Source organism: Octodon degus, unplaced genomic scaffold (assembly GCF_000260255.1).
Source record: "Octodon degus isolate 3935 unplaced genomic scaffold, OctDeg1.0 scaffold00005, whole genome shotgun sequence".
Taxonomy (NCBI): Eukaryota; Metazoa; Chordata; class Mammalia; order Rodentia; family Octodontidae; genus Octodon; species Octodon degus.
Genome location: NW_004524581.1, coordinates 28,915,914 through 28,927,851, shown reverse-complemented (window position 1 = coordinate 28,927,851; position 11,938 = coordinate 28,915,914). Strand labels below are relative to the sequence as shown.

General features: G+C 48.2%; 1 protein-coding gene across 4 annotated transcripts in view; it reads right to left on the bottom strand.

The window, feature by feature from the left end:
* Slc26a8 (solute carrier family 26 member 8) overlaps positions 1-11,938 on the bottom strand; it is an 84,084-nt gene that overhangs the window by 13,406 nt on the left and 58,740 nt on the right. For 3 of the 4 annotated variants that reach the window (XM_023720431.1, XM_023720438.1, XM_023720436.1), the window contains 5 exons: positions 7,682-7,777; positions 6,328-6,434; positions 6,182-6,251; positions 5,070-5,162; positions 4,852-4,983 (listed from right to left, as the gene is read on the bottom strand). In XM_023720431.1, coding sequence (XP_023576199.1) covers positions 4,852-4,983; positions 5,070-5,162; positions 6,182-6,251; positions 6,328-6,434; positions 7,682-7,777 — 498 coding nt within the window. Of the gene's footprint in view, positions 1-4,851; positions 4,984-5,069; positions 5,163-6,181; positions 6,252-6,327; positions 6,435-7,277; positions 7,284-7,681; positions 7,778-11,938 lie in introns of all 4 variants that reach the window. The other variant, XM_023720432.1, reaches the window with a different exon arrangement.

The following is an 11,938-nucleotide window of genomic DNA, read 5'->3' as shown; positions in this document are numbered from 1 at the left end:
AAATGACATTTTTTGTGTTTATGATGTTGCTGTTCACAGCTTTTCTTGATAGGCCTAGTACAATCTTGGGAATAGGGTTGCTGTATGCTGAAGGTCTAACAGTAGCTCTTAGCCTTGCCTATCTTAGGTAGTTATGCTGTGCATTTTTTATTGGTGTACCATGTTTGATTTATCCCTGATACCTTAAATTTGGAGTTTTTCTGAGAAATGGAGCAGTAATACAGCATCAACTTATTAAAGTACATTTTAAGCCTTTTTTTAAAAAAAAAAAAGAAAAGAAAAAAGAAAAAGAAACTTTTTTTTTTTCTGTACCAGGTATTGAACTCAGGCCCCTGCACTTGCCAGGGAAGTGCAAATTCCAGTGAGCCATCTCCCTGGCCCCTCCTCATTGATTAATTCCTTTCCTTTATCCCTGGATCCTTGAGTCTCCAATGCCAGCTAATACTTAGTGTGAAGCACCTTTCCTGTTTGGTTCCCTTCCTTTTTAAATTTTCTACCAAGCTTTCTTTTTTTCTTTTTTTTTTAATTTATTTGGTACATGGTTTTGCTACACAGTTCAGACTCATAGTGATCCTCCTGCCTCAGCCTCCCCAGTGCTGGGACTCCCAGCTTGCACCACCATGCCTGGTCTCAGTGGTCCCCACAGCGTACCTGGGGCTCTGAGACCAGTTCGGCATGTGGCACTGGGGAGTGAACCCAGGTCTTTGTGCTTGCCAAGCAGACACTTAGACTGCCAAGCTATCTCTCCAGCCCCAAGCTTTCTTAAGAAGACAAGTTTACTTAGGCAGGGTTGTCTTTGTCTCTCTCTCTCCTTTCTATCTGCAAATAGGCCCAGAGTGTCTGCTAAAGCAAAGGGCCACTACCAAGGACCAGGAATACAGGGACATGTGAGGTGCGAACAGGGCTGTGTGTTCACAGAGGCAGACTCCTCCTGGGAGGCGGGCACATGTCCGTGAAGAGAGTAAGGAACGATGCGAGTGGACGAGAGCTCTACAGACGTGCCAACATGAAAAGGATTCCTAAAAAAGGGGGGAACCAGAATATATCATGTATAGGTACAAATTCCCTATGAGGAATGTGATCATTTTGTGTATCTAAATTGCACCAGTACACCTAATTTGAAAAAGAAAATAATTCATTTGCTTGAGCATTTTAATCTTGAGTGGTGTTTCTTTTCTTAAAAAAAAAAAAAAAAATCTGTGATTACTGGGAAAAATGACTGCTGAGCACCTTGCGCGTTGTGCGGTAGGCCCTGCCTTCTAGACACTCAGGGAGGGCACTGGCAGCTTCTGCTCAAGAAGGCTGCACAAGGCGGAAAAGTGGTGAGAGAGAAGCTGTCGCAGCTGCCCGACTTCAGTGTGACACGTCCTCCACCCCTTACAGGGACTCACTGACAGAATTTGAAAAGCACCATGCCGCGTCAGAAACTAAAGAATCCAAAATCATTTCTGATATGAAAGCTTAAAGTTGCTTAAAGTTTTGAAAGTCACAAAATGGGAAGCTGGAAGGAAGATTAAATAAGTGTGAAGTCTTCAAACAAAAAAATAATATAACAACCAACAAATGTTTTAAGAAGTCTGTTATCATACTAATATTATTGTGACATAATTTTTAGGGTTGGAAGTTTAGCTCAGTGGTCGGACGCTTAGCATGCAGGAGGCTCTGGATTCAATCCCAGACATAACCGATCAGTGGATTAATAAGTTTTAAAAAGTAAAAAACAAGGGGCCAGGGAAATGGCTCAGTAGAATGAGTGCTTGCCTGGCAAGCACAAGGGCTTGAGTTCAATCCCCGGTTCCGCCAAAAATAAAAAAGCAAAAAACAAAAAAATTGAAAGATAGGCGCTAATGGGGTTGCTCACGGAAAGAGCACTTGCCCAGCATGCATAAGGTCCCAGGTTTGATCATTTTGCTAACATTGAAGAAAAAAAAATGCAAGAAATAAACAAAAACTGGCCTGATAGATGGTAATATTACTGGAGATAGCTGGGCCCCAAAGACTGAAGGGCGCCGAGGCCAGGCGGGCAGGGGACAGGCACAGGCTGGCCTGTGGGCGGCAGATGAAAGCTCTTCTGGCACAGGAGCTCCTCTGAGAGCCTCCGGCTGGCTTCCTCACCTGCTGTCCATGCCCCTCTTTCCCACAATTCCCTTGGGCCGAGCCTGCCTGCCCTTTCTTCCCAGGACAAACATCTAATCCTGGGAACTTTATATTTGTTCCTACCTTACCCTCTTTGTCCCAAGCATAACCATAAGCAGAAAATCCCTTTTTCCCACCCAACGTCAATCCAAATCTCTACCCAGCACAAGTTCATCCCTGCCTGCCACGAAGTTTCTGACTTCCGGATCTCCTGCCAGTCTCCCCTTACTCCAAGTCTTAGAAGTGTTAGACCTTAAATATACAGTTTAGAAGGTGGCACTATGCAGGCCAGGCATGGCGGTATATGCCTATAATGTCAGCACTTGGGAGGCTGAGGCAAGGAGACCACTGAGTTCAAGGACAGCCTGGGCTATAGAATGAGAACCTGTCTTAAAAAAAAAAAAAAAAAGATAACAACACACAGACTATGTTGTGTAGTTCATTATCCTATTGAATCACTTTTAAGTCATTTCAGTCATTTCTATACTATCAAGAAAGAAAAAAATGCTGAAGATTAAAAACTATTTCTGCCAAACAAGACTGGTTCTTACGTTTATTTTTGCTCCAAAAGATACAATTGGGCTTATTTTCAGGGGATGTCTTCATGTAGAACAATCTATACTTATTCATGTACAAAAATCTACATTTAGTCATGTATAGTTACACTGTCTTTCTCAGGAAGATCAACCCCGAATCCTGGACTGAGTATCTTGTGCCTCCCGTTTCCGGCAGAACCGCTGGGCTCATCTCCCATGCCCAGCCATCAAGCTCTCTCTAAATGAGCACTTCCTGTCCTTGGAGCCTGCTTGTAGTGCAGTGGCAACACGTGTCATATTGATTTCTGGAGGTCTTTTTGCTGTCAAATGTGCACGTTATTCGTGCAGTGTGTTTGGACTCCAACTGGTCATCCAGCAATATGTGTTCAACCGTTTACCACTTGTCTAAAGGCACTTGCTTCGGCGGTTCGTGGGTCCCTGTGGGGCAGGAGACAGGAGTGTGTCCCAGCGCCTGCACGTGGCTGTGGACGGGTGTACAGGGTGCTGTGCCTGAGGGTATAGGATGGACACCAGTCTATCAGTGTGAGGCCCTGAAGCTAGAAATGAGCACCTAGAGGGAAGGACTATGTAGACCAAGCCCGGGTGGGAACAAGGAGCACTTTGTCATCTCTTCAGCTACAGTGACATGTGGGTGCTGTCAAATTCCCATCTGGGGCTGGTGAGATGGCTCAGTAGTCTAAAGCATCTACTTAGAACAAGCTATGCAAAGCACAGGGACCGCGGTTCAATCCCCCAGCACCACATGCCAGCCAGCCCCGCCCCCTGGTGGGCTGAGCTGGCCACACACGCACGCACACACACACACACACACAAATAAATAAATAAACAAATAAAATTTAAATTCCCATCTGCATAGCCTGTGCTTATCTTTTTTCTTTCTTTCTTTTTTTGAATGTATTTGGTACAGGGTCTTACCACACAGCTCCGACTCCTAGTGATCATCCAGTTCTCAGCCTCCCCAGCACCACATGCGCCACAGTCTCAGTGGCCTGTTCAGTGTGCCTGGGGGTGGAGCTGGTGCAACAGTGGTGCCAGGGATCCTCCATCCCTGCGTGTGCCTAAGCCAGTGCTTAGCCCGCTGAGCTAGCTCACCAGCCATGTGGCCTGTGCTTCTCTCCTCCTACTCAGCCCGCTTTCCTCCCCTACCATCATGGCCTTGGTCACAGACAGACACCAGAGGCCACTTGGACCCTGCCCAAGTTGGAATCCGAAAATAATCTTTAAGTCACTTATTTTCAGAAATGCAAAGCTAGGAAGTAAAAGCCCGGGAAAGAAGAACTGCTAGGGAGCAGCTTGCGGCGGCTGGGAAACTCATCGCCAGCAGTCGTCGGACATTTCCTTCCAGTACATTCACATCCCAGCCTGAGCTGGGAAGGCACCAGTGTCTTCATTTCTGGGTAGAAATCTTTCATTTCCATTTTTTTTTTTTTTTAAACGCTGTGATGAGGGCTGGCCAGATAGTTCGGTGCACTAAAGCACCTCCTTAGGCAGACTCAGGGAATGGGATAGATCCTGGGCGAGTGGTGCCAGCCCCACCCCTGGGGCTCGCTGAGACGGCGACTGAGACCAGGTATGGTAGTTCACACCTGTAATTCCAGCTGCTTGGGAGGCTGAAAACAGGAGGATCACTGCAGTCTGATCTGTGTAGTGAGACCGTGTAGACCTGTACTAAATACATTAAAAATAAAATAAAAATGCCATTATGGAGCTGGGGCAATAGCTTGGCAGCATAAGTGCCTGCCTGGTAAGCGCAAGATCCCAAGTGCAATCCCAGGTATCACAAGCATCGTGTGGCCCTGGAGCTGGGATGCACACCTGGAATCCCGGCACCGGAAGCTGAGACAGAAGGATCAGTAGAGTCTGAACTCTAGCAAGACCCTGTCTCAAAAAGAAAAAAAAAAGTGCCATTAGCTAAGCGTGGTGGCAGATACCTGTCATCCCAGTGCTACAGAGATTTAGATGGGAGGATTTCAAGTCTGAGCCCAATTTGGGTAGTTTAGCAAGATCCTGTCTCAAAACGAAAGAGGGCTGAGGAGGCAGCTCAGTGCAGAAGACCTGGGCTCCATCCCCAGTACTGGCGACTAAAACAAAACAACAAAGTGAAGCTCTTGGGTACAAGACCCGGAGACAAATCTGCGAAGGCAGAGGCGTTCCTCACCCGGGGCGGTGGCTCCAGGTCCTCACAGTTGCAGGAACACTTGCAGATCTTCTCTCCCTCCAGGCTGGTGTCACTTTCATTGAACAGGCTGAACACCTCCTCCTCCTTGAGAGGCACACTGACCATGCCGAGCTGAAAGACAGCAGCGGCAGCAGGCCGTGGGGCAAGGCAGGGGCAGGGCGGGCAGCAGGCGGGGGTCAGCGTGGCACGGCGCTCACCTCTCTCAGCAGTGTGTACTTTAGGTGGTACACGTTGATGAACGTGATGGCGTTGCAGCACTGGAAGATTCTCACCCCAGGGATGGTTGTAAACTGCAAGGCAGGATGTAGAGACCTTCTGTTGTGTTTTGTCTTTCAGTACTGGGCGCTGAACTAAAGATCTCTGAACCTAGTTACATCTGCAGCACGTTTTATGAGATTAGGTCTTGCAAAGCTGCTCTAACCGGCCTCATTTTTTTTTTTCTTTTCATTTATGTATTTGGTACAGGGTCTCACAGACTTATACTGATCCTCCTGTTTTCAGACTCCTCAGCTGAAAATTACAGGCGTGTACCACCATGCCCGGACTCATTCACCAGCTCCGCAGGCCCCAGGGGCGGGCCATCGCAGCCTGAGGGACCAGGGATGGAACCCTGGTCCCTGTGCTTGCCAAAGTAGATGCTTAGTCTGCTGAGCTACCTCACTGGCCCTGGACTTGTATTTGTGATTCTCCTGCCTCAGCCTCCTGGGTGCTGACAATACAGATGTGTACCACTTCACCAGACTCTCAGTCCTTCTATGAAGTAAAACGAGACAATCTGCATCTTTCCCTGATGGAAGCAAGAACCAGGAGATTCTTCCCTCTCATTTTGACCCCCTTCTTTTCTGTTTTGTTTCCCCTCCATCTCTCCTCTATCTTGCCTCTCCTCTCCTCTCCTTGAAGTGCATTTCAACCTCAGCTCTTCCTGCAGTGTCCTAAGGACTTAGGCCAGCAAGATAGCTCAGCAGACTAAGCATCTGCTATGGCAAGCACAGGGACCAGGGTTCGATCCCAGGTCCAGCATGCCTTGCCGGCCCCGTGCCCCTGGAGCCTGGGCCTGATGAGCAAAGGAGTCTGGGTGTGGCGGCATATACCTGCAATCCCAGTGCTGGAGAGACTGAAAACAGGAGCATCACTACAAGTCTGAGCTTTGTAATAAGACCCTGCACCAAATACATCCAACAAACAAAAAACGAACCCACCTCTCTCCTATGCCTCACTTCCTCCTCCTTTGTAAACAGACAGCTGACAACAGCGGGGGCTCAGTCCACTCCATCCCTTGCCCAAGGAGCAGGTCGGGTGGGTGCCTTACCTCCCGGTAGTCAGTGATGCTTTTGTAGATGTTGGTGTTGGGGATTTGGCCCAGGCAGGTAATCTCTGTCCTGGAAGGAGACGCACCTACCATTAGGTGGGGGGCCTCCCCTTGCCTTGGCCCACCTTCTCCCTGAGTCCAAGTACCTGTGTGATCGCACGGTGATGATGAAGAAGGTGAAAAGAAGCGAGACAAGTAGCCCCGCATCCAGTCCCAGGAAGATTGTGGATATGAACGTCACCATCCAGGTGACCTTGTGGGAATGCGTTGGAGGGAGAAAGATGGCTGTGAATACTCGCGGGAGGGATATGGCAGTGCCACGGTCCCCTTCCCTCTGCCCTCTGCCTGTACCCATGGCATAGAGACAAAACCCCCACAGCCATGTGGCCTGGTGATCCTTTGTGTGACCCCCAAGGGGGGGTGGTACCTTGAGGACTTGTAACAGTTAGGCAAATCTTTCACACGGCTGCAAGGCCCTACCCACTGGCCTTCTGTACAGCTCTGGGCAGGTGACCTTGGCCCTTGTCTTCAAAGGAAGGAGAGGCACAGAGTCCCTTAATATGTCTTCCCCCTGCCCAGCCACTGGCCGACCCCTGGCTCCAGGCTTTGCTGCTATCTCCAGGCTCCAGAAGAGGAGCTCTCTCTTTGCCTGGGCTGCACCCCCTCTTATCCCTTCAGGGACCTGGCTGTAGAAATTGCCCCTTTCCCTAACTCTGCTGGTTCCTCCCCTCTTCCTAGTCCATCCCCTATACTGTATTTATTTATTTTATTTTATTTTATTTATTTATTTATTTATTTTTTGCGGAACCAGGGATTGAACTCAGGCCCTTGCGCTTGCCAGGGAAGTGCTTATTCCACTGAGCCATCTCCCTGACCCCTCCCCTATACTTTATTTCCTGTTATTTTCCCTTCCTGTCCTTTGCTCATGTGTTCTGAAGAGCAGGGGAGTGTCATCCCCCTTCTATCATTCCCCAGCTGTTATTCTTCCTCAAAGGATCCCCCTTCTCCCCTTATTAAGATCTGTGCCTGGTTGGGGGGGAGGGAAAAAAAGGAGGGGGGAGATGGCTCAGTAGAATAAGCGCTTCCCTGGCAAGTGCAAGGCCTGAGTTCAATCCCCCGTTCTGAAAAAAAAAAAAAAAATCTGTGTCCTCTGCCAAGAGTGGTGGCACATGCCAGTGATCCCAGCCCTCAGGAGGCTGAGGCTGGAGGATACCCTGGAGTTCAAGGCCAGACTGGGCAACACAGCAAGTTTGTGGTCAGCTCGAACTGCAGAACAAGACCCTGCCTCAAAAGCCGCAACAAACAAGTTTTAAGAAAGGATCTGTGTCTCTTATCCTGGAAGGAGGTCGCCATGTCTCCATGTACTAACTTTGACTCTCCTTTTAAGTACAAAGCTCGGAGACTCTCCTGCCTGTGCTGACTCCTTCGCTTGCTTCCTTTCTCCTCTCCAGCCTTCCCGAGGCCTCCCCTCGGTGGCTGGCCCAGGGCTGTGGTACTCACACAGTCATACTGGTCCCGCTTCCACAGGCTGGGGAGGTTGTAAATGGTTTCAAGGTAGGGAATGACGTTGCTGAGCACAATCGCAGCCAGCACAGCCTGCAGGGAAGGTAAACGCTCTTCATTTTCTGCTGGGGAGGAAGCTTCCAAATTCTCACAGAGGAACCACAAAGCTCAGTGTTGGCACTCAAAGAGATTTTATGTTGCTATTTCCTACGAACATGACAATATGTTCTAACTCACGCTGTGATCTCCTAAATACCCTTCTCTCTAATTTGCCGGACACACAAGGCAAGGCCAGACAAAGGCCGAGTCCCGAAGGGTCCACCCCCGACAGCTACCACAGCCCCTTCCAGGTTCAGAGGTTAGGACTCTCAGAGAGCGGGCGAGGACAAGTGGGCAAACATTGCGACCACCCACTCCTTTCTGCTCTCTGCTATCACTCTGGTGTGTGGGATGAGAGCCACAGTAGCCAGCACTTATCTGCGTGGTCTTGTCTTGTTTGTGTGACAAATTTGTGTCACTTTCATTGTTGGGAAACCATTATCAGATGGGCTGATACACACTTCACAGAAGCTCTAATAGTTCAGTTGGGCTTTCATTCAAGTTTAATAATGATACACTACAATTGCTTCACTAAGGAGATAGTGTTTTTAGAAATTAAATTACAAATTAAAAACATTGGTAAGACCCTTATACACAGTTATGAGTATGAAAGGGCACTGCCCTTCTGGAAAAGTCACTCAGCAGTGTGTCAAAAAAACATGTTTTCACATAGAAATTTTTGGCATACCATGCTCTATATCAAACAAGTGGGAATAAAAATTACACGTACAGTTAGGTAACAAATATGCAAACTAAAGAGTCAGCCAAATAGCTCAGCAGATTAAAGAGCCTGCAAGCAGGCCCAGGGGCCCAGGGTTCAATTCCTGGGCCTGTGTCGGCCCTGCCCGCAGGGCACACTGAGACAGCAATTGAGACTGGGCGTGATGGCACAAGCCCGTAATCCCAGCTCTTGGGAGGCTGTAAATAAGTGGATCACTACAAATCCGATCTACTAGTGAGACCCTGAACACCCTGTAGACCTTTCCTTAAAATACAAAAAATAAAAAAATGCAAAATAGTACCACTCATAGAAAATAGCGTTGGGCAGATAAATGTCAACACATTAGTAATTAAGTTTCTTTTTCCCCGATACCAGGGATTGAACTCAGGACCTTGGTCTTGCAGGAAAGTGCTTATTCTACTGAGCTATCTCCCTGGCTCAGGGGGAGGGGTTTCTATCTGTTGTGAATTTTCCAAGGTATTAAAAATAAACCAGGGGCCGGGGAGATGGCTCAGTAGAATAAGCGCTTGCCTGGCAAGCACAAGGGCCTGAGTTCAATCCCCGGTTCCGCCAAAAAATAAAAAAATAAAAAATAAAAAAATAAATAAATAAACCAGTATACCTTTCTAATAGAAGGAATGTTTCTTAAATATGGGAAAATATATAGATTTATACTCATAAGATCATAAAAATTATCTGGGCCTCAAAATAGAATCCAACTGGACTGGCGAGTTAGCTCAGCAGATTAAATGCCTGCTTAGGCAAGCACAGGAACTGGGGTTTGATTCCCAGCACCACATACATGCTGAGCCCGCCACTGAGACCAGGTGTGGTGGCTCCTGCCTGCAATTCCAGTACTGGAGAGGCTGAGACAGGAGAATCACTATGAGTCCAAGCTGCATAGTGAGACCTGTACCAAATACATTTTTTTAAAAAAAAAAAAAAGGTAGAATCCAACCTATTTTAAGGCCCTGCACTGGTTGAGCATCTCCTAGTCCTGTCAAACTTCTGCTCTGCCATACCCTCCCCCTGGGCATCAGAACCGACCCGACCCTGAGGGACGGCCAGGTCTGAGGTGGCCATGTGTGGTGTCCGGAGGACACCCAGCGATCAGAAGGACACGGCAGGTCAGCAAGGAGGGCAAAGCAGGCAGAAGGTCAGCAGAAAGTGCTTCTTTTCCACCATTCTTCTTTCCAGCCAAAAATCTCCAGTCTTTCAACACTTTCCAGAGAGATGATGCAAAGGAAACTCAACTGTACCAGGCTTTTGTAGGATTTTTCAACTTGAGACAAGGAGCATGGGGAAGAAACAAAATCCCTTCACAAAACGATGCACAACACATTTTTTACTCTTCTGACTACTGAGGTAAGAACACACTCATGTACATGTGCCACATCGTTTCCATCATCAGAGGCGTTTGGTAGCAGTTTAGCATGTTGTCGGTATTTATTTTTTTTTCACACAGAATTTTATGTCACATTTTTCAAAGTTTGTGTTGGTCCTCTGCTAACAGTTGAGGTCTGAGCTAAGGGGTCTCACTAATGACTCTCTGGAGGGTTCTGTATCTACCAGGAAGGAAGTTGTTCATAGAAGGAAGAACTCATTCATAGTTCAATACTCATTGAACCACATGGTTACACTGATTCCAAAATTCCACTGATCACACTGCATTCGCATCTTATCTTTCCTTTTTTTTTTTTTTGGTGCTAGGAATCGAACTCAGATCTCGTGCTTGCCAGGCAGGTGCTGTGTTGCTGCCCTGTACCCTAGTCCCTGTATTCCTTAGCATCTCGCCATCCAGAACCTGCTGAGTAGACGCTGCACCAGTAATGTGACATGACAAAGCTAGACCAAAGCAGGGACTGTCTTGTCCTCAACATCTTTCCAGGAAAGGGGTGCTGCCTACCATTCTCAGTACCTTTTGGTGAATTCTGAGAGTTTATTTATTTGTCCCTCTGAGACAGGATCTTGTTACATAGTTCAAGCTGACCTTGAGCTCATTTTGTAGCTTAGGCTGGCCTCAAACTCACAGTGATCCGCCTGCCTCAGCCTCCCAAGTGCTGGGATTACAGGGGTGCGCCACCATGCCTGGCTCTGACCATTTCTATTTATTTGGATACTTTAAATATCAGTTTCAGGTCCGGGGAGATGGCTCGGTGGAATAAGCACTTCCCTGGCAAGTGCAAGGGCCTGAGTTCAATCCCCTGTTCCACCTAAATAAATAAATAAATATCAGTTCTTCCAGTCGGATAGAAAAAAAAAAAAAAAAAAAGGATGTTCAAAGTAAGTTTGTGAGTGACTCTCTTAAAATAGACTCTGAGGTTATATGCTGTACAAGCCGGATCCGGAGCTCTGCTGAGAATCGGAGAGCAGCCTGTGCATTGACCCCAGCATGTTGCGGTAGATTCCGTGCCTGGGCTCCAGGGAATGGCAGCAGACCTTTGGGCTCCTGCCGCTGTAAAACCTGTTATTTCCCCAGGGGAGGGGAGGAGGAGGAGGAGGAGGGGCGGACGGTGCTCACGGCTCCTCCCGCCCTGGGGACAGCTGTCTCTTCACATCACCGAGCTGTCGCTGTCACAGCTGGAAAGAGACCTCTGCCCACCTCCCTGAGTACAGGACACTAACAGCTAAGGGGAACACGAGGAAAATCCACAAGAAGCAGTGGTCGCCGAGCCTGGACTGTGTATCACCCAAGGTCACACTGCTTTTCCTGTCATTCACACAATGGGCTCGGCTCAGTCTCACTCACACGAAGGCAACGGCACACTCACATGGAGAGGCATCTCACGTGGCACAGAGTTGGAACTCGATTTTCAGACCTGCCTTCTAGTGCTGTGAACTAAGCACCAGGCAGGGGGACTTGGAACCCAGGGGGCGGAGCAGGGCCTCCCTCTGACCCTGATGTACCGCATGGAACCCATGCAGTGCGTATCCATGCCAGGCTGCGGGTGGGCGGGCACCTGAAGCCTATCTCAGCCACCTCTCATGGGATCCTTACTTATAAAGTTTACTCTATATCCTACGCAGTGAAGGGTGAATGAGAATGATACTAAAGGGAATATTTCTGCCAGGGAGATGGCTCATGACACAGTACCTGCCCGGCAAGCGTAAGGTCCTGAGTTCAATTTCCACTAAAAAAACAAAAATAAAAGTAATGTATCTTGGTCCCAGAGTGTAGAGGAAGGGTAGAGAGCACTTGCCCAGCACTGGCAAGGCCCTGGGTCCCAGCTCCAGCACTGAGACAAAGGAATAATATTGCTTTTCTTCCTTTTCTTGAGACTGGGACTTGTTATGTAGTTCAGCGGGCCTGAACTCACTATGCAGCCCAGGCTGCCCTCAAACTCCCAGCCTCCCAAGTGCTGGGATTACAGGGGCACACCACAATGGCTGGTTTATGAATAATGTGAAGCAGGAGGAAGAGGAGGAGGAGGAGA